This window comes from Saccoglossus kowalevskii, chromosome 7 (assembly GCF_978046115.1).
Source record: "Saccoglossus kowalevskii chromosome 7, keSacKowa6.1, whole genome shotgun sequence".
NCBI classification, from domain to species: domain Eukaryota; kingdom Metazoa; phylum Hemichordata; class Enteropneusta; family Harrimaniidae; genus Saccoglossus; species Saccoglossus kowalevskii.
In genome coordinates, this window is record NC_140647.1 from 40,038,293 (window position 1) to 40,062,458 (window position 24,166).

At 35.7% G+C, this 24,166-nt stretch overlaps 1 protein-coding gene and 1 long non-coding RNA gene across 3 annotated transcripts in view; both read right to left on the reverse strand.

The window, feature by feature from the left end:
* The window catches only part of LOC102800727 (transforming growth factor-beta receptor-associated protein 1-like), a 219,735-nt gene that overhangs the window by 42,606 nt on the left and 152,963 nt on the right, over nt 1-24,166 (reverse strand). For both annotated transcript variants that reach the window (XM_085501557.1, XM_085501558.1), the window contains 5 exons: nt 22,387-22,547; nt 20,911-21,043; nt 18,369-18,464; nt 12,912-13,016; nt 7,007-7,198 (listed from right to left, as the gene is read on the reverse strand). In XM_085501557.1, the coding sequence (XP_085357683.1) occupies nt 7,007-7,198; nt 12,912-13,016; nt 18,369-18,464; nt 20,911-21,043; nt 22,387-22,547 (687 nt within the window). The remainder of the gene's footprint in view (nt 1-7,006; nt 7,199-12,911; nt 13,017-18,368; nt 18,465-20,910; nt 21,044-22,386; nt 22,548-24,166) is intronic.
* On the reverse strand, nt 802-3,473 carry LOC146740977 (uncharacterized). Its single transcript, XR_014929943.1, has 2 exons — nt 2,951-3,473; nt 802-1,045 (listed from the first exon to the last, which is right to left on the reverse strand). It is a non-coding gene; the product is annotated as an uncharacterized LOC146740977 (long non-coding RNA).

Genomic DNA, 24,166 nt, shown 5'->3' on the forward strand with positions numbered 1-24,166 from the left:
TCATCAAAATCCAATGAGTGGTTCTTCAGATATCAGTGGAACAGTCTTGGAACAGCTAAAAATCAGCTAATTATCATGCAAATTAGGTAATTAATATTCATAGATTTTTACCAAAACCTAATCAACTCTGCGCATTATCCCAGAGCATCTATGTACCAAGTTTCACCAAAATTTGATTAGTGGTTCTTGAGATAACGGTGGAACAAAAAAAGTGACATACATACATACATACATACATACATACATACATACATACAGACAGGGTAACTGCAAAGACTTCGCACACGAGAGTCAAAAACTTATATTGAACTTAGTTTGTGTCAGAGTGAATTAATTCATTATGAGCTGTATTAAAATTCTGTTATTAAATGTTCAGAATTGATGTGTTACAATTTTAGGGGGTGGGGTAAAAATTTATTCATTTGGCTTTTCTGAGACAATTTATAACTTGTTAAACATATAATGCGATATGCACTTGTAAACAATTATTACCTGTCCCTGTACCAACTTTGAACAAAACTGGATGACACACATCTGAAAAAAAGCTGTTAACAGCTAGAAAAAGCTTGTTTTTTTTAGATTTTTGAGGGAAAAAATGGCCTCCAAGTCGTAAAACTTTATCCAATCAAACAGGTCATGAATGACACTCCTTGGTGTACATTACCTGTGTCAACAACTTTACTTCCCATGTACTTCATGTACAGATCTACATGTAGTTTGTGGCCCTGAATTAGTTTCAATATCTCTAAATAAGGACAAGAGTACTTCTCATATGACAATGATACAAATAAAGTGCAAGAATCCAGAAAAATATTATCAAGTTTTTATTATCATACCGTACATTACCATTAACAAATCGTGTAAAATTGAACTTTTATGTACAGAGAAACACATATTTATGCTTTGGTTGACAGCACTTCTCAAAAAAAAAAAAGCGACCTGCAAAACTTTATACAATTGTCAGACATGCAGCGAATAGTATGCTTTTGTAATATATGCAGTTTCAGTGGCTTTGCTTTCCGAGAAAAATATTCTGGCTCTGCACCTGAAAAAAACAAAAAAACATTTAGTCAAAAGTAAGCAGAGGTTGTAGCATATATGCTCCCATTAGCTGTTAAATTTAATTAAAAAAGATATTTGTGTACCATCTTTTCAGTATGAAAACATATTACTTAATATATTTATACCAGCCAGAAAGAAATTGCAAGTTTTCACTGAGCAATTAGGAATATACATGGACAACAATTGATGCATGTGTAGCAATATACTGTTTGAAAGGCTGCAAGATGTAATGAAGTAGCAAACCAATCACTACTCGAGTCGGACTGGCTGGGAAACTGCACAATACATACAAAAATGTATGCAGATGATATATGAGCAGCTCCACCAAATATAAAAATATTCTTTCCATAGTTATGACTCTAATGTGATCGTACAAGTTTATTGTGATTCTATATGTGTTTGTAATATTATTTAGCTTTATTTAGCATTCTGTTTAGTTGGTTAACTTTACTGTATCTTAATGTAGTTTATTTTATTTTTATACGACCATAGAACAACTCACTCTAGTTTGTTTTAATGTTGAATAAAAATTAAATCAGTCACTGTATAGTGGTGACGTATTGCGCGAAATTGTTGCAAGGACAATACTTTTCTCGATTTGCGTGTCGTCGTGCGTCGATAAAAAATGCATGGAATGGTAGGCAGTATCGATCAAGTTCGTCTAGTGCGACATTCGTGGCTGGCGACAAGATGCCGTATAATCGTTTTAAATAAATAGACGTCACGGAGGAGTGAAAGGCCATAATTTGGTGCTACAATAGACGTCATGAAATGTTGGAAAATTACAGTCAATCAAAAAAACTGTTCACATAACAAAAAATACTATATTTATTATGCATTATTTTTTTGTTGGTAGCAAATGATCTCGGTACGGTAGCTTTAATACTTGTTTTCGAAGTGTTGTAATTGTTGATTAGTACTCAGTAGTGATTATATTAACGTACAAAAAATAAATTCGTTGAATTGTTATGAAATGCAAGTAAAATTCAACTTAGTTTTATCGTAAGCAAATGTTTTCGGTTACATGTTAACGCTCGATGAGACAATATCCGCCATGTTATCCATGCCCATGACGCGTGTTTATTGACCAGATAGGTCAAGTCGCTAATCAACCAATCAAAATGCTGGATGGTGCCCATGTGCTCAAATTACCATAAAGCATTTAAATATGACAGTTCAGCGACCTCATGGTGAAAGCAACACGAAAGACCAGATTTACCGATGTTTTAGTGCGATCTTTTGGCTTCGTTTCTCATGGGGAAAAAGGCATGATTTTTTTAATCGGATTTAGAAAAATAAATAAACGTACCTTCCCAAATAAAAATGTGCCGGGTGGAATTTTTCTGTGGAAAAAATAAACGTACCGGTACGTTTATATTGGGACATTTAGCGTTGTGGGCAAGCTCTCCTGAGTAGCGACATATTTTAAACTTCGCCTATTGCGTGATCAGTGGATTACGTAAATAAACCAACACTTTCAATGAGTACATGCCGACCCAACTAAACTTGTTTATGGCTGTTTATGAACAGCGAGGACGCATCTCATAGAACAATAGCTGTGGAAATCATAAACAAATGTAAATGTTGCGGAAATCAAGCATGGCGATAATGATTTTGAGCGAGGCAGAGTCTGGCAAGCATCGCAGAGCAGCATTGCGCCGACACCACCACGACGTTTGAATCCCGGTGAGAGCACTGCAAACCTCTTAAATCACAAGGTAAACTTTCAATTTACACAATACATAATCAGTTCCTACAACCATAATAAAAAGGCAGTTTTTCTGGCGAAACTCTCGCCAGGTTAGCAATAGTTTCTCACGATCACCAAACCCGAGACACAAACGATAATACAAAGTGTATAAATACCATAACAAGCACAGTTTCTTACCTTTGAAATTGACGAGACACAATTTTGTCCATAGAAGCATTGCGCAAATAAAGATACAATTCCGGGATACAATATCCTCACAAAATTGACTGATTTCCATCGAGATGAGAACTGCGTAAGCGTCATCAAAACTCGGATTAAACTCGGGTAATTTCGGGAAAAGTCGAATTTTGAAGGAAAAATGTTAAAAATCAAGGAAAAAGAATCGAAAAAATAACTTGATGTGCACCATAGCACCATCAATTTCTGTCTCTGTACCAACTCTGAACTGAATTGGATCACACATGTGTGAGAAAAAGCTGGTAACATGAAAATGTGAACACACATTGCACATTCGCTACAGTAAACAATAAGCAAACCCTTCACTCTAGGTCGCAACCACAAAATTGTAACATTAGTGACTGGCGACATAAATGCTACTACTGATGCGTAGAAATAGTAAAGATAATATATATTTGAGACGATGTTTCGTGAAAAATACGGTTAGAAAGCTACACATCAAAAGACCAAGTTGAGTTCATCAGGGTTCATTGCCTGCTACATGAATTCACGTCTGTGATTGGATAATCACTTGACGCGTTGGCGAGATCCCATGCCCAGTTGATAAGTTTTTTTTTTTTAGCATATAGTTTTTTTTTAACGATTGTTTTCTGCATATGGCCCGCAATCGATCTTTTTTTGATGAGATAGTTGTTGGGTGTTTACCAACTACATACTTCAAGTTTCAGAAACAGATCATATAGGACTATGTGCATTCGTCATGACACACAAGTCATTGAAAATGACACAGTCCCCGTTAAGTTCTCTTTGTGCTCGTCATATTAAAGCGGAGGGGTTGTCGCGAGCGTGTCCTTGAAACTTGAGTTCCAAGTGGCGTATACAACAGATTGTTTATTTACATCAAAACATGTGTTTCGTGTCATAGTAATATGGCCAAAATAAAAACAGCCGTTATTCAGCCATCTTTGATCTGATTATGAAACACACTGATATGTATGATGTATGTGCCAAATACGAAAGAAAATGGTACATAAATTGTGGAAATATAGTAGTAAGGCCAAAAAGTCAGATGGCTGTCAATCGGCCATCCTTGACCAGATTTTGAAACAAATTGACATGGACATGCATCCTAACATGTATAAAGTACATGTATGTGCCAAATTTGAATGAAAACTGACAGAGCACGTCCAAGATAATGCATAAAAAAACAAAAACAAGATGCCTGCCAGTCGACCATCTTTGATCCAATTGCGAAATAAATCGTCATGGACATGTATCCTAACATGTATAATCTATGTACCAAGTTTGAATGACAACTGACAAAGCATGTCCAAAATACAACATTTTCAAAAAACAAGATGGCTGCCAGTCGGCCATTTTGAATCGAATCGCTAAACCACTGCATGTGCATATGTCCCACATAAGGTACTAGGCACATGCAAAGAATGAACGGAATCGGTCCACAGGATTCTGAAATATGACGTTGGATACACTGACACACGGACAGACGGACACACGGACGATCGGACGGACAGACTCAGGAACTCACGGACGGTCGGGGACATGTATCCTAACATGTATGATCTATGTACTAAATTTGAATGAAAACTGACAAAGCATGTCCAAAATACAACATTTTCAAAAAACAAGATGGCTGCCAGTCGGCCATTTTGAATCGAATCGCTAAACCACTGCATGTGCATATGTCCCACATAAAGTACTAGGCACATGCAAAGAATGAATGGAATTGGTCCAAGGGATTCTGAGATATGACTCCGGACGGACGCACAAACACACGAACGCACGGACGCACGGACGGACGGACGGAGACCGAATTATAAGTCCCCGTTTTCGGACTTCGTCCGAACGGGGACTAAAAAACTGAACAGGAAACATCGAAGCTACAAATGTACCTATGGAATTGACCTACATTTACCTCCCGTGGTATGGGCAGAGCTTAGTTTTTTTTTTTAATTCGACTGATTATTCAAGTACAGCAAACGTTCTCTGTGCACAGATAGTCAGCATGCGCGCTTATTGTTTGTGTGTACACAGTTACTAAAAAAGACCGTGTAACCGTGGTGTGTATAAACTGCGTGAAGTAAAACAAACAAGTAATTTCTGCCGACAAGGCAACTTGTGAGAATCCGAATTCAAGTCAGGTATATTCACAGTTCCGTCTAGATTGACGTGGTCTACGCTGCTGTATTCAGTTTTAGGACCTGACGTCTTTATTAGCGAGCGGACACTCTCCTCAATTCATCGTCCCTCAACACCGTGGTAGGGCCACTCATTACAATCACGTGTGATCTCAGGAACATGATACCGTCCCTTCCCTGCTGATCTGCACTGGCTCGGAAGATGAATTCTGATTGGCTAAAAAAACAAAAGACTTGTGGCGTTGAATGCACGTTCATTCTCAGTAATGTTATGCAAATTAGAAATTCAAACTAGCTAATCATTTACAACCTTCCGAGCCAGTGCAGATTAGCCCTCCCTTCCTGGTGAAACAAACATCTCGTTATCTGGGAAATACGTACAAATTATTTATTTATAACAAAAATAAAATGACGCCCAGGTTTTTATATTTGTGACAATTCAGATTGCAGTGCAGTTTGCCGGTGAAACGTACTGCTGTCTGCAGACTGTACGCCATGTTCAGGGTCGTTTTGTAATTCGAACTATGGATACAATGGTTCTGTGGAACGCTGTGAATTACATCCTGTCACAACGTTTTTTCCTCAAATAATTCACCAAATGAAACATCCTCGCAAGAGAGTTTGACTTTTATTATGTTGTGTCAAATCTCTCCGCTTCATGTTTGGTACAATGTAACAGCAGGGTTGCAAGAATCCACATCTACCATTGGTTGACTATAGGCATACCTTTCTATTTTCCACTGCGGCAATGCTCAACAATATAAATCAGCCTTTTGTTTTATGTGTTACTGTGAACTCTCAATCGAGTGTTTTTGTGGCATTGTGAACTCTCAATCGTCAGTTTTTTTGCCATTGCAAACTCGCAATCGCCTGTTTTTTCGCCATTGCGAATTCGCAGCGACGCTCGCAATGGCTGTTTTACCGAACATTTACATACCTCATACATAGCAGCCTGAGGTAGTCAGTTACCTGCTACATGACTACACCATACATGGCAGCCTGAGGTAGTCAGTTACCTACTACATAACTGCACCATACATGGCAGCCTGAGGTAGTCAGTTACCTACTACATAACTGCACCATACATGGCAGCCTGAGGTAGTCAGTTACCTGCTACATGACTGCACCATTCATGGCAGCCTGAGGTAGTCAGTTACCTGCTACATGACTGCACCATTCACACCAGCCTGAGGTAGTCAGTTACCTACTACATAACTGTACCATTCATGGCAACCTGAGGTAGTCAGGTATCTGCTACATGACTGCACCATTCATGGCAGCCTGAGGTAGTCAGTTACCTGCTACATGACTGCACCATTCAAGGCAGCCTGAGGTAGTCAGTTACCTGCTACATGACTGCACCATTCACACCAGCCTGAGGTAGTCAGTTACCTACTGCATAACTGCACCATTCATGGCAACCTGAGGTAGTCAGGTATCTGCTACATGACTGCACCATTCATGGCAACCTGAGGTAGTCAGGTATCTGCTACATGACTGCACCATTCATGGCAACCTGAGGCAGTCGGGTATCTGCTACATGACTGCACCATTCATGGCAGCCTGAGGTAGTCAGTTACCTGCTACATGACTGCACCATACATGGCAGCCTGAGGTAGTCAGTTACCTGCTACATGACTGCACCATTCATGGCAGCCTGAGGTAGTCAGTTACCTGCTACATGACTGCACTATACATGGTAGCCTGAGGCAGTATTGGCATAGATACAAAGAAGAATGTGCATGACAACCAGCTAACAGTCGTTGTTTGCTAAATAAACTGACATGTACTATGGAATCAGTTAATGTTTTGTTTACTTTACTTTATGACAAGAGTGCATACTTAGCGTATGCAATGCAATCCACATCACGTCATCCAAATGGGAGACATAACTTACCTCTCTGTGTCCAACTGTTAGTCTAGTACATCTAATATTTTTCAAATATGAAATTAAGAACTCTTTACATTTGGCTAATTTCTCTTTATCGTGTCGTACTATTTGGTTAATGTCTGCAAATTCATGTAAAAGTGGCACAGATCTTGTAAAGTTGGAGTTTGCTGGCAGTAGTAATGGAAATAAATTAATTAACTGAAAGAAAAGACAAATTATATTAAATTAAATTATATTATATTATATTATATTCCAGCTGTACTGTCTGAGTGCATACTTTGAGGTATTCTCGTAATAACCTTATTATTATACATCTTTTCCTACCAAGGATACACCATGGGAATGATGAAATTCAAAATGTTTAGAACAGAATCAGCGAACTTCTTTGTGTGGAGTCCGGTCAAACTCTGATGGAAGCCATGTTTGTTTTTATTATTATAGGAAGCTTACGCACGTAATCATTCCATATTTGGAATTTGCATTTCCTTGTATGATAGGATGAAAATACTCTGTAAAATACTGCAAAATTACGGCACGCTGTAACAGTTACAGATGTATAATAATATATTATATTTGGATGTTTACAAATCCTCATCTGTTAATTAGTATGGGCAAAATCACACTGTTATGTTATTGATTCAATCTGCTACGATGTGTGATTTGTAGAACTAGTTTAATGCTTTAACACAGAGGTTCATCGTACAATAACATACAAGATGGCTGATATTCGAACTCCCTAACCTGACCTTAATATTGTACTGATAGAGGGCGCACTATACAAATAGCAATATGTTGTCTATAGCAATAAATAACAATATTTCACACACAAAAGAACTTATTATATTTTTATTTTGTTCTCATAACTAAGAGGCAATTCCTTCAATTACCAAAAATAGAAGGCAAAGACAAAGTCAAGATTTACAATGTTATATTTTACTAGTAAAACATAAAACATTCATTAATGTAGGAAATATTTTGTCTTAGAAACTATACAAAACAAAGATGACACTGCCGTATCATTGTATCAGTGACTGATGTGATTAACAAAAAGATGATCAAGGTTCAAGAAAACAAAACCACATCCAGAAAAAAAAATGTACGATAATAAGTTACTGAAAGAGTTCATGCAGACACCAGCAATACAAGAGCCCAGAGAAATACATGTACCTCCATGTAAGCTAGAAAAACTATTGGCAAATTCATCATCAGTGTTCACAAACCTAACGGCAACAACTATGAGCTGAGTGCGCTTTGATCTATGGTGTCCATGAAACAGAAAAAACAAGCAGCCTATCGGCTGAGATAGCTCCGCTGTTAGAAATGCACATTTCAATTAAAGAACTGAAGACATCATCAGAAAATGAACAATATGTATAGTATCAAAGCAATCGGACTTACAGTTTTTAACAAGAAGTCGAAAATATCACTTTTTACCAAATATGACAAAAATATTCACCAAAATTATAGAATCCAAGATATCATCACAAAATGAACAAATCTGAGAGAGGTCCACATGTAGTACCTATATATGTAGTATCAAAGCAATTGGACTTGCGGTTTTCAACAAGAAGTCGAAAATATCACTTTTTACCAAAAATGATAAAAATATTCACCAAAATTAGAGAATTAAAGATATCATTACAAAATGAACAATTCTGAGAGAGGTCCACATGTAGTACCTATATATGTAATATCAAAGCAATTGCACTTGCGGTTTTTAACAAGAAGTCGAAAATATCACTTTTTACCAAAAATGACAAAAATATTCACCAAAATTAGAGAATTGAAGATATCATCACAAAATGAACAAATCTGAGAGAGGTCCACATGTAGTACCTATATATGTAGTATCAAAGCAATTGGACTTGCGGTTTTCAACAAGAAGTCGAAAATATCACTTTTTACCAAAAATGATAAAATAATTCACCAAAATTAGAGAATTAAAGATATCATTACAAAATGAACAATTCTGAGAGAGGTCCACATGTAGTACCTATATATGTAATATCAAAGCAATTGCACTTGCGGTTTTTAACAAGAAGTCGAAAATATCACTTTTTACCAAAAATGACAAAAATATTCACCAAAATTAGAGAATTGAAGATATCAACATGAAATGAACAAACCTAAGAGAGGTCTACCCAAGGTACATATACACCAAGTATCAAAGCATTCAGGCTTGTAGTTTTCAAGAAGAAGTCGAAAAAGTAAAACATTGACACGGACGACGACGACGGACAATCACTCATATGATAAGCTCCGCTCGACAAAGTCGACAGCGGAGCTAATAAAACCAAAAGAATTGAAGAAAGATGGGAAGGGTAACCTACCAAGAAAAACAGGAGCTACAACAGAACATGCATTTGAAATACTATGGAAACCAGAACAATTTGGTTTTGCAACAAGGTCTATTTTGGTTTACGTGGTGATACCAAGCACCATAATATGTGTTGGGTAGACATCTAGTTACATACACACTGGTAAGAACAATAACAGAAAAGTCAACCCAAGGATGTGGACCCTCCATACAAACCAAGAAAGATGCATCCTTGTGGCCTGCTAACTACTCATATGCAAATGACCCGTTTCTGTATCAGCACTCAGTCTCTGGGAATATCGAAACCAGGGCAACAAATTGGTATCAGTAATGAAAAAGATGGCAACTGCAGCTAATCTGTTTTGAGAAAACAACTAACAAACAAAACTGCAAGGAAAAATCTCTTCCAGAAATTAAGCGAACAACACACATCATGCAATCAAAGTTAAACTGTAAATAGTTCCTGTTTGATCAGAGCATGTATTATAAAGGTATAGGCTTGCCTAATAAGTGAATGTAATTGCATGTAAGTCAATCCATCAATAAAATTGATCAAGATGTCTGAGAATCTATGACATACTGTATATGGAAACACACGATTTTGATATGGGCATTTTGAAAAACATGCAAGAACACTATACTTGTAAACAAAGGGCACTAATGAGGCACTCTATGAATGAGGTATTTCTAGAGGTCGGGGTTTGTCTCGTCTGCAGTTGAATAATTTTTGCTTTGATTTTCTTATGGTTTTTTTTTCCCCAATGCGACTTAATTTCACTTGTTTTTTTAATTCTTGGTAATTAGTGTCATTAGCGATGGAGTAGTAAAAACCGCAATTAACCTCAGTGCAGCAAATCGGAATAGATCTTCCTGACGCAATGGGCAAATTTCGCTATTTTCGCTGACAAGTAAAATCTGCTAAATTAAACCTACGTGAACATGTAAAATAACAGCAGATTGTTTCCTTGACAGATTCTTGAAATTAAATCATCAAAATAATACAACTAAAAATTCTGTACAACATACCTAGAACAGATAAATAAAAACATCGTAGTTTAATGTTCGTCCAGACTTTGAGCCATTGAAAGTAAGTGATCCAGCCCTTACATATGCCAACGATTGAAATTTGTTTAATTGCTATCAAATTGTCACTCGAAAAAAAAATATTTCATTTGTGAGACGTGCTTTTGATACAAACCGAAGATCGCGATCGACCATAAACAAAACTACCGCTATTTTGTCTTCCTTGTCCTCGTTCGGCAAAAACAAAAAAACAAAAAAAACTCGCATATTTACTATTTGTTTAATGAGTGCATTTTTGTTTAAAAATATCAAACACTAAGTAAAATAGGAATCAACTGCTTCGTTTTATTTGAGTAAGATGGAAACCATGCGAAAACAAATGTGAAACATTACTGTATGCTCGAGGAGAAGACACTGGGAGTCGTGTGCAAAGAGATTGTTTACAAATTAGATCACATTGGAAGTGCTTTCAGTCACATTGTGTAGCTCCAATGCGTAAAATAGAAAATTTATATCTTGAATAAAACTGGCAAACTTCCTTGCTGCTGCTGTCGGTGTCTGCCTTATACATGGATTAAGTGTAGACGCGAGGATTCAGCTTTCTTTTTCTCTGCTCATGGCGTCACAATAGCGGTGAAGGTCAGTACTGGGTTGAACCGACAGCCATGGCCACTATATTTTGAATGATCATAAATACTTTTTGAACCCAATAGTAGTAATCACTGTCATTATTATATAAATTTCTTGCAAAGTCTGGAACTATACTGAAAAAAAATCGTTGATTTCCTTCTATATTCATGTTTGAAAGTAGGCCGAAGTATCCGCAGACCCACAGGTGAATACAAGTATCCAGATAATAAGCTAGCATCGATCAGTTCACACGAATTGTTCTGTTCTGATTCATCATTGCAAAACAATGGCCTGGAAATGGCCCAGCTTGAGGGAAACAGTATCGTGGAAAGAAAGAACAGTATCGGACACGATACCCTTAAACGACCTGATGAGAACACTGCAGAATCGCAGGCGAAACAAAAGTTATGCGGCTATTGTCTAAGCAATGCAGGCCCGAGGAGAATACTGTACATGTAACCAGAAAATTTACAAATCAAGATAGGCAGAAAGTTGTACGCATCTGTCTTTGATTTTGACTATTGATGAATATGATGCACAAAATGAAATTGAACTTGCGTTCATGAAAATCGGAAAGGGTACTGCTTTTTCGTCAAACTGAAAAAATGGCCGCGTCACTCTTGTAACTGCGCATGCGTACTCCCCATACTCGCATACATTTGATGTTTTTATTTGATGCTCAAATAACATCCATTATGATATAATAAATCATTATACACTAAAATTCGCAAATTTGCAGACCTTCCAATGAAATATTACCAGTTTTTTTTTGCGACAGAATACGTTATTGCAATATGCAAATTAGGCTACTCACCCTAGTCAAATATTTGTTAAGAAACTTTAAAGACTAAGTTATAAATTAATTAATGCAATAATTGACTAATTAATATGCATGGAATTGCACCAAAATCTAATCAGCACATCTACTCATCATATATTAGCTGTGTGCCAAATTTCATTTGAATTGAAATTGTAGATCTCAAGTTATCAGTGGAACAAATTTTAGTCACAGAGTCACAGAGTCACAGATACCGGTACCACATAAGCCCCGTTTAACGGGAGCTAAAAAACGGTCACTGGAATATCCAATCGATCATCCAGTACAGTACCATTTCCAAGATGCAACATACTGTAAAATGACTGATTTTCACTGGGTTTAAATTTGGCTGATTTATCATTTCAGGCATATTCAGTGGGTTATAATTTAGATAATGTGTTCTACACTAAACATTACATATTCACTGGGTTTTAATTTAGCATATTTTCCAGTCAGCGAAATAAGCAAATTTAAAACCCAGTGAATAATTAACCCCTTTACAGTAAGCAGATTTCTGACATTCTAAATAATACAGAAAACATTCGAAATTGTAGCATGTCACATGACCAAATATCCATCCAATCTACTCAACGAAGTAAAACCACTTCACGAGTCTACGACAGCACCAATACTTGGTGGTCTAATTTCCAGAGGTGTATTTAATGTACATGTATATTACAAGTCAACCAGTCCAACAAAAAATGGAGAATATGTGAATATGTGGAATTCTTCATTCATGACACTGCACTGCACTGCGACTTGAATATTCCTTACTAGTATTTGACACTTTTGATACATGACCAGCCATCTACAGTTGCCAGAAATTACATATATTATAACCATGTCTACTTTAATATGGCAGTCAATTTCTTGTATTTTATTCAACTTTTGTCATTGTAGTTTATTGTTGTAAACTCCATGATTATTAAAGTTACATGTTCATGCAGTGTTCTAACAAAGCCTTGTTATTTTTGTTCAATCGACTCGCTTAGTTTTAGAACAAAATTATTATGCAGATGTTTATTTTGTCGTTGTCATGACAGCTGTCGAAAACTTAATTGTGACGGTAATTTACTGATAACAAATACATGGAATAAATAAGAAACAATTGACAACCAACCCACCTCTCTCACATCCAGAGCACCAGTTTTAAACAATTCAGCAGCTTCTTTGAACCGTAACTGTGAGAATTCAATGAATCCAGCTTGCTGCTGAATTCGTCGATAAATCTGTGAAAAGACAAATACAGTAACATTTGTTGAGAGGCAACTCATAATATTTATACTTGTAGTATGAATCAAAGTTTCACAAAACCAATATTTTGTGTTCAGAGAGAAGCAGTACATAGTCAAACATAGTATTGTATTGTATTTGACTAAAATATTAAATATTTTTTTAAATTGCCATCCAGTTGGTTAAATAAAATAGAAACCCCTCTTCAGGATGCATAAAGCCAAAGTTCATAATACAAACAGAAAACAAAAGGAACTGCAGTCATTGGTTTATCCCAGAGCATCTGCACCATGTTTAATTGAAATCTTAGACTGATATTTGGTAATTGAGATATTAAGAAGTTACCCAATTTATGCAAAGTGGTAATTAAAATGCATGGATCTTGTAACTGTAGATTACCCTGTACCACCATGATTTATTGAAATCTGGTGAGTGGTTATCACAATATTTGTCAATGAGCATATCTTAACTATTAGAATCTTGCACATTGAGAATTTGGATTAAATAACAAATATGTATCGATGGATAACATTCTTATCCTTGCATGGAAAAATTGCGTATAAAAGTGCTTAAACAATGAAATAATATAATATTCTATACATTTTTCAAAAAAAATAGTGGTTTAGATGTAACCATTTCTAATCAAAAAATAAAAAGCAATGAAGTCATCATACAAGGTAAGGAACTTTTGGAATAAGAACAGGGAATATTTAAACTTAATTCCAAATTTAAGAAGCCTGAATGTGATTTACAGCATTGAAGTTTATAATTACAGTATCACAAAACAATTTTATTAAAACAAAACAAAATACATTTGATTTGCAGTTTGATTTATTCCAGAGAACCTGTGCAAAAAGTTTAATTTAAATCCTATTTTTGAGATATGCATACGAGGTGAATAATATGCATTGTTTCTGTGACATGCCCCAGAATATCTACATTGAAATCTGACTTGTGGATGTGATGTATTTCTGTGTTTTTACTACTATTAGGATTGTGCTATTTAGTTTTGTGTTTTTAAGAATGTACCCCATAACTTTTCTATAAAGGGGTCATCAGATTTGAATTTATGGTCATTCATTATTCTCATGTTGCTACATGGTGTGCAAGACAATCAAGTACCAATTCACTGCATGTATTCCAACACTGTTGTGTATAGTTGTACACTCCCAATGCTGAATATCCGACACAGTAATTTACTTCAAGTTTGTTGTCTGACTACTTCAATCCTACAGCTAAAGAACTACAAGGTGCGTGAACATCATCGTCGTCTCAAGTATGTAATTCTACGTTGCCGTTCCAGCATTATTGTACATTGCTATGTTACTATGGCAAAGATATTTCTTATGGAACTAATCTTTTTCATGAACTGTTTTAAGAAGCAAGCATTCTGAATAATCATGACATTATCAGAATATAGTTAGAATGTTTGCTTTATGAGAGTGTAATTTATGTAGTGATTAATGTGGTTTGGTGGAGTTTCTGAAGCATTGTTAAAATAATTGAATTGGAGTGCATCTTTTTAAAACCTGGCCGTAGTCAGGTGTAAAGATAATATATTCATGGGATGTTCTGAATGTTTGGCTCATATTTGTAGTTGTATTTATAGTCACATACAGTTGAAAGTTCTTGATATTTGAGGTACGTATTTGTATTTGACTGATAATGAATGTATAGTAATTCATTGTAAATAATTTTCATATATTGTACAATCCAGTGTACCTTGTGTGCACAGAACAAACAAATTTATATTCTGATAGTGAAATCATCTTTCTTTGTCAATCCTTAGCATTGGGAGGTCACATCTATTGCTGTAACAGTGACTCAATTTATTTAAATTAGGTTAGTAATACAGTGTACATGTGGTTCATGGATTACTCTCAGAGCATCTATACACAGATTTCAACTAACAAATAAACAGGACTGTGGAAAATTACAGAACACTTGTGTACATTGAAGAACTTGTTTCAATAAAGCTTTTTTTACAACTCTAACTGACCTCTCAGCTGACCCATTGGATTGTGGGTGATAAGGTGGAACCAAAGTATACTTTATGCCATTTTTACGCATAAATTCAGCCAACTCTACAGAAGTAAACTGTGGCCCATTATCAGACACAGCCTCTTTAGGTAAGCCATGGTCAGCAAAAACTAAACACAACTCATCAATGGTACGCTCAGCAGTAGTAGAGGTCATATGTTTCGCCTCAATCCACTTTGAATGGCTATCAACTACTACAAGAAAATAATCACTACCTTTTTGACAAAAGTCAATATGGATACACTGAAATGGTCTAGTTGGCCATTTCCAAGTAATAATTGGTGCACTAGGTGGAGTATTTCTCACATTTTGACATACTGTGCAAACTCTCACACCACCTCTTCAATTTGCTCATCCATTTTTGGCCACCATACACAAGTACGAGCAATTGCTATCATACTACATATGGATGTTCCCAGTGCAATTCTTTTAACATTTTTTCCCTTAAAACTGACGGAATAATCACCCTGGAATCTCAAAGAACACAATTTTGCTCACAAGACAACTCAAGTCTTCTACATGTATTATGATATGGTTTAAGAGTCTCGTCACTACAACTCTTTGGCCACCCTGACATAACAAAATGAAATACTTTACTAAGTACTGGATCAACATTTGTAGCTTTCCCAATGTCCTTTGCTGTTATTGGGAAATCATCATTGATGGCACTCGCTTGATATATCGCACTCTGACTACCCTCTCTGGAGTCTCCATGTGGCAACCTGGAAAGTGCATCGCAGTTAGCATGATCTTCAGATCTTCTATATTGAATTTCATAGTCATATACTGAAAGTATTAACCCCCATCTCTGCATACATGCTGCTGCAAGGGTGGGAATTGCTGAAATGAGTGATAATATTGGATCATACTCAAAAATGATCTCAACTCACTAACATTGAGTGAAACAGGTACTTGTTTTATAGCATCAATTTTCTCACTCCCAGGATGCAAACCATCAGCATTTACTTTCAATTCTAAGTAGATCACTTCAGGTTTCAGAAATTCACACTTTTGTAGTTTCAAGTGAACATTGTTTGCGAAATCTCTCGAAAACATCAACTAGGATTCTCCTGCCAGTTATCACCACCAATGGGAGCGTCATCTTGTTTACACACTCATTTCTTTATCCCCTTGTAGCATCTGATCCATTTTAGCTCGGAAAATTTTAGGAGTAGATTTGACCCCAGAAGGCAACTTGGTATAAGAATACAGTCCTTTATGCGTGTTAATTGTCAAATACTCTTGACTCTCTTTATCAACACTGAGTTGTGCATATGCATGTGACAAGACAAGTTTAGTAAAAAATTTAGATCTAGCTAGCGCTGCATACAAGTCCTGAGTAGTAGGAAGTGGATACTGTTCATCCTCTACAGCTTGGTTGATGGTCACCTTATAGTCACCACAAATTCTCACAGACTTATTAGATTTTGGTACAACCACTATTGGACTTACCCAATTTGATCTCTTCGTTTTCACAATCACACCGTATCGCTCCAGTTTGTCCAACTCTTTTTCAACTACATTTTTCAAAGCAAACAGGACTTGATGTGGTTTTTGTTTACAGGTTTCACACTATCTTGCATAGTTATGTGGGCTTCAAACCCTTTCATACCCTCATAGCCCTCTTTAAATAGCTTGCTATGTCTTGGTAACAGCTCATCAAGTTGAATTTTGGCACTGGAAGATTCCAATTTAGTGACACTAAATATCTCAGCCCACTGAAGCTTTATATGGTTCAACCAGTTTTTGCCTAACAAAGTAGGTTTACCTTCATAATTTGCTACAATTATTGGCAATATATACTTATGACCTTTGTACAGAACATTACATCTCATCTCATCTCTCCACACACCTTAAGCATTTCACCAGTATATGTTTTCAACTTAACATCTGATAAAATAAGTGGAATATTACTAAATTTCTCTTTGTACATGCTCTTACACATAATTATTCAATCCACACACAAACAGGTCTCTCAATGCTCGATTCAGGAAATGTCCGTAATTGCAGTGAATGGACAGTTTCTTCAATGACACAATATAGTCACTGATCGATTCGCCTGGTTTCTGATTTTGAGTTCCAAAATGAAAACTCTCAGCAATTTTTAATGGTGCTGGATTATAATATCGCTCTAGTGTTTGTACGATGACGTGTAATTGAATGTCTTTGGGCTTTGCTGGCACTAACAGCGTTCGGCATTAAACTCGATCGATGAATGCTCCAACGTCTGCCATCTCGCACACATTGGAAGTTTTGGATTTACGAACACAATCCTTCTCAACTTAGGGAAAATTCACACTTTTTTCTCCTAGAAAACTTCAACACTTGTTTGGCATTCATCCACATAGGAATTGAACATTCTCGTCACCAAAATGTAATATATTGACAAGTTTCAAGATTCAAAATGGTGAAACACTCTTACTGTTTATTAGCATTGAACTCTGGGTAATTAGAGCAGTGACGTAATCATACTCAAATAGAACCTTTAAAACATTACAGCTTGTAGTACTTTTTTCAAGTTATTTTCTCGGATTTTAAAACAATCATATATATACTTAGCATTTTGAGGAACCAATTTTGTACTACCATTGTTCAGTATTGCAACTATTTTTTCTTTGTAAGAAAGTTTGGGAGGTAGCAGCAAATTTTTGAGAAGTTCATTTCTATCTTTTTTTATAAAAGGTGCATTTAAGAAGGAAGTGCTTCATTTTCATTTCGTTAATTAACAAAACTAACATTTTCTATTTCTATTCCTATTCCCACATTGTTTTTAGATGTCTGTATGTACGGAATTTATTCTGATGTTTTGTTTGTAAAGTTTGAATGTGATGAGTGATTCTAGAGATACCTGTAGAACATTTACAAATTGGCTAATTATTATGCAAATCAGCTGTTTAATATTCATTTTCCACCAAGAAATATCCAAGTATGTGGATTATGCTAGAACATCAATCCAACTCAGCTGTCAATCAGCAATGGCCTTACAGTTAGATGACAATTTTGGTTTCAAATACCCAGAGAAAGTGTTCTTCATGATATTTAGTGTTTGTATGCAAAATATTTTTCCACACAAAAAAAGACGAATTCGTCCAAATTTTGTTTGGTTTAATATTACTTCAATGAAACATTTGACTGTGAAAGTGTGGTATGTTTTCCCTGATTTGTAAGAATCTAAAAAACATGTTTCTCAATTTGTCCCTTATTTATGCCGTATTAAAGATGGCAGCCCCTTGTAGTAAATATCAAATTTATTTTATTATCACTTGTACGCTAGCAGACTGTGACCATGGAGTTTAGATGGTTCATACCTTTAGGAATTTATCTTTACTCAACCCTGCTCGTTTTGCATTCTTGGCAAGAGCAAGTGCCTCATCAACACGCTTGTCATGCAGCAAGGCTTGTATCTGAAAATGAAGTAAATATGTATATGTGTTATTTGCAATGGTATGGTATGTATGTATTTGCAACTGTTGCATGTTATACAAAATGAACAAAACTAACAGTGGTCCATCCAAGGTACCTACATACCAAGTATCAAAGCAATAGAACGGATAGTTTTCAAGAATAAATTAAAAAATAGCATTTTTTACAAAAAATTACAAAATATTCGCCAAAAATAGAGAATTGGAGATATCGCCAAGAAATGAACAAATCTGACAGAGGTCTACATGTACCAAAGATATATACATACCAAGTATCAAAGCCGGCAGTTTTCAAGACGCAGTCGAAAAAATGTAATTGTTGATGAATGAACAGACTAAAACCAAACCTGCATCAATGCCTTAAAGTGCCTGTGCAATGCCCACCCTCACGTTTCCCATTTTAGATCTGTATCGCACTGAAATGGGCAGTTATAGATTTTTTTGCTGAAAATGATTACTCGTATCCAAGTGAATTTGAGATATTTCCCGTGTTGTAGCCACGCCCACCTATCCTGAAATGGTCGACTGTTTCCGGATTTCCGACTCTCGCCGAAAGTGCGCCACCAAATGCCAAAATGTGAGAGGAAGTCATACCCCTGAGCCGTAATAACACTGGTCATTCAGTATACTTTTAAACGATAAACATTTTTCAGTCGGCGTTTTTTTTTCTTCTTTTTTTGTCTATTTTCTTTTTTTTTGGAGAGAGAGCAGGTTTTTAGATGTTGTGTTGTGGGCAGTTGCAGTGAAACGTATTGTCATAGTGTAAGTATTCACACGTTTCTAATCGATTCGAAGGTGCGACATCAGTGGACGAAAGCCACTTAACCTCAGATTCATTTTTTGGAAAAACTGTCCTCGTCCATGATAAAAACAACTAGGTTTAAAGAGAAATGTCGACAACATAAACCTTGTGCAACACTTTTGAAAGAAATAGATTCCGGACCATGATCACCGAGGCGAATTTCAGAAGAGAGAGAGACGTCCGGCAAGTGTTTCAAATGAGTTGACTTTTTTGCGATCGTGATTATCGTTTTATAGAGACCGCTTAGTAAAAGGTAGTAATAATTTTGACAGTGACACGAAAACAAAGCGTCGGACAAACAAGAAATTACACAGCCCTTACACACTGCTAATTGTTTTCATTTTCGAAGGCTAAAAGTTTCTGAATTGTTTGGTGGTTTGTGTTGAATGTCGAATTCACACCTCTGTTCTTTTTTTACCTCCATGCTTGCAGCTTGATCTGCGTAATAATTTCTGAAATAAGAATCCGGGCTTGGTCAATGCTGTTCCACCAAATAAAGTTTTAATATGATGTTATAATTATGACAATCACGCCATGGATCACGCTAACTCGAATCCACTCTGAATTCATCTGTATGTGTGTCGATCTTGATTATTTTTGTTATCCAATTAAACGCCGCTTTTAACGCACTTGTCCTCTTTGTGACCCGACGCGTTCACCTATTTCAACAAAATTTCAATTTATTTCCACGCGGCTGTCATTTATTTAGTAACTGTGATTAAATTATTTTATAGTGATCACTATGGTCTAATGTTTAGAATGTCAAAATATGTTCTCTTTTATTTTAATTGTGAAAGTTTTACTCAGACGATCGATGAAATAAAACAGTGTAGTGACGTGCCTAGTAACCTCCTAAATAACGAGATAATTCCCACGTCAAATTCTATTTTGTCCAGCGACAGTGTACAAACGTGCGCCGCTGACGATCACGGTGACCAGCTACACCAGAACGAGCACATTTCGCATCTAACTCAACCCCATGCAACAAAAATTGATACTATGTGTTCATTATGGTCCATTCCCCCTCGACGAAGTACATAAGTGAAAATTTAGTCAAAGACGAGAAAACTGCAGAAGAAATTTGCCTTATTTACACGTATTGGCAATGCAAGCTGCCATGCGACTTCCCCTACTAACGTCACAAGGGGAATTTCTGTATGCAAATAAGAAGCTAATGAGGAGCCTCGTTTTAAAATATATATACACAAAAAATAAAGTTGCCGTAGATTGAGTTTAAAACACATTTTTTCACTTAAAAAAATAATTCATGCTTAGAAACATAAAAAAATAATAATATTTATGTATCAATGGATAATTTTAGGCGTGAAAATAGCAGCTATTTCACAGGCACTTTAAAAAAGTCATTGTACAATTCTTTTTTTTTCATTTATTTTTAATAACTACATTAACACACACATGTATCTGTCATATATTATTATCACAGTATTACTTTGTTCATTTATTGGAAAGCAGACATGATTTTGATTCTTAATAGCTAATTTCCACTTTCCATTATCACACAGTGATGATCTACAATTTAATATGACAATTCAATTGATGAAAATTATCTGTTGATGGATATGGTGTACATTTAGTTGTTTATCTGCTTATACAAACAATCCTTACCTGTTTATCGACTGGCACAGGCACTAAAGAATAGACTTCTTTATTGGATGCAACAAATAATCTCCCCTCAAAATTATTCATCACCTTCCCTCCCTGGAATGGAATGGTCTGTTTTTGCTGTTGATCTAAGATACTAAATAATAAAAAATAATCAAAGAAAGCTTAAAAAGAACTCCCGTGTGCTGAGTTTCATTGAAATGTCCCAGTTACAGGCAACAAAGATTTCATTGAAATGTGATTAGAACAAAAAAACTATGAATTACTATTAGAGAATTTATATGAACAAATTTCAAACCAAAATTAATCGGGCCTGTTTATTGTTCAAGAGCATTTATGTACCAAATTTTATTTAAATGTGATGAGATATCAGTGTTAAGTATTTTAATTAGGTGATTAATAAGCATAAATATTTACAAACAACTAATTGGGTCGCTGCATAGTCCTAGATTCATTGAAGTTTCATTAAAAGTGGAACATTCATGGAAAAAAATTAACTAATTATGCGAATTAGGTAATTAATATCCACAATTATTTACCCTAAAACTAATCAGGTCTCTGCATAGTCCTAAAGGATCTATGTAGCAAGTCTCATTGAAATATGATGATCACTACTTGAGTTATCAGGCGAAAAGCTGAAATTTAACTAATTATGCTAGGTAAAATTAGATAATTAATATGCATGGATTTTTACCGAAACCTAATCAAATCTGATTATTGGCCCAGAGCATCTATGCACAAAGTTTCATCAAAAATCAAAGTATGGTTCTTGAGATATCAGTGGAACAGACACACACACACGGGAGTCAAAAAATTCTTAGATGGAGTTCAAGTCATAATGCATTGTGTGTGTCATATGCAGTATGTTCAAAATGTTGCGCAGTGTTCAACATCTCAAGCAGACTGTGTTCAAGATGTAATACAGTATGTGTTTAACACGTCCTGCAATGTGTTCAAGACATGCCAGGGTAATTCAGTACTGTATTTCAAATTGTCACACAGTATTTTTTTTTATTTATACATTAAGCAGATCAATGGTCAAAGAACAAACTCCAACTTTTGCGAAACCATGTCTAAATTGTAACTCAAAGTTCAACTTGGAGTCACGGGCAACATACATTTTTGTTTTTGTTGAACGCAAACTTTAATTAACAGTTAACCGAACGTCCCAGTTACGGGCAACAAAGATTTTGTTGTTTTCTATCAAAGCAGAGTTGACCTTTAGTCGAAGTGTTAACTATCTGTTTTCTCCTAATAGAACATGTTTTGCACTACAATTACAATGTAGTAACATTAACCATATGTATATGTCACAATGCTTCAAATCCCCTAAGTAAGAAGAATTACAGAAGAAACAACTAATCCTCACTGAGAGGCTAATCTAAAAGTGTTTTTATATAAGGCAAATGTGTGTTTAATATTATCACATGCAATACATTTCGTTACTGAAGAATAACAAATAACCTTGCTAAACTATACCTATGAACTGTGATAAATTCATCATCTAGTGCAGACACATATGGGAACGTGAATCCTGTTGCCATGACGCTACTTGACCATTGTAATGGTGGCCGTTGTGATATGCCTTCACAAGTAACAAACATACCAAGTGCATTTGGACCACTTAACAAAAACTCTCCCTACAATATAATAAATTTTAAAATCCAAACTGTGAATACATTAAAGGAGCTAACACAAAAATAATGTTAAGATAATAGACATTAAAAACAATTCATTGAAAATGACACAGTCCCTGTTAACATTATTGCACTTGGTAACGACTTTTAATAACTCTTAATTTGTGATTTATTTTATCATTTTATCAAGTCATTACATAGCACCATTTAACATACTAAGTTTATTCTTTTTACCAGTGATAAACAGAATCACTCAAGACGTGATCAAGTAATCATTAAACTAATACAGTCATAAAATTCACAAGTCATTGTTAATGACACAGTCCTCGTCCCAAATTTTGTGATCTGACATATCAATTTGATGCTGATGAAGTCATTGAGATGAGATTGAAACCATTAATAGGAGATGGATTTGTAAAAAAATATGATTTAGTGCTTTTACACAAGAATTGGACATTGGGCAGTCATATTGAATCAAATTACAAAAAACAAGTGGCGTATACAACAGATTGCTTATTTACATCAAAACACGTGTTCCGTGTAGTAGTAATATGGACAAAAATAAAAACAGCCGTTATTTGGCCATCTTTGATCTAATTATGAAACACACTGATATGTATGATGTATGTGCCAAATACGAATGTAAATGGTACAGAAATTGTGGAAATATAGTAGTAAGGCCAAAAAGTCAGATGGCTGTCAATCGGCCATCCTTGACCAGATTTCGAAACAAATTGTTATGGACATGCATCCTAACATGTATAAAGTACATGTATGTGCCAAATTTGAATGAAAACTGACAGAGCACTTCCAAGATACTGCATAAAAAACAAAAACAAGATGCCTGCCAGTCGACCATCTTTGATCCAATTGCGAAATAAATTGTACTGGACATGTAGCCTAACAGGTATAATCTATGTACCAAGTTTGAATGACAACTGACAAAGCATGTCCAAAATACAACATTTTCAAAAAACAAGATGGCTGCCAATCGGCCATTTTGAATCGAATCGCTAAACCACTGCATGTGCACATGTCCCACATAAGGTACTAGGCACATACAAAGAATGAATGGAATCAATCCACAGGATTCTGAAATATTACTATTGACAGACTGACGCACGAACGGACGGACTGACGGACAGACTCAGGAACTCACGGATGGTCGGGGACATGTATTCTAACATGTATGATCGATGTACTAAATTTGAATGAAAACTGACAAAGCATGTCCAAAATACAACATTTTCAAAAAACAAGATTGCTGCCAGTCATCCAACTTTGATCCAATTGTGAAATAAATCGTCATGGACATGTATCCTAACATGTATAATCTATGTACCAAATTTGAATGAAAACTGACAAAGCATGTCCAAAATACAACATTTTCAAAAAAACAAGATGGCTGCCAGTCGGCCATTTTGAATCAAATCGCTAATCCACTGCATGTGCACATGTCCCAGATAAAGTACTAGGCACATGCAAAGAATGAACGGAATCGGTCCAAGGAATTCTGAGATATGACTCCGGACGCACGCACGGACCGAATTATAAGTCCCCGTTTTCGAACTTCAACGGGAACTAAAAAGAAACTGGCATATACACCATGAAACACATAATGG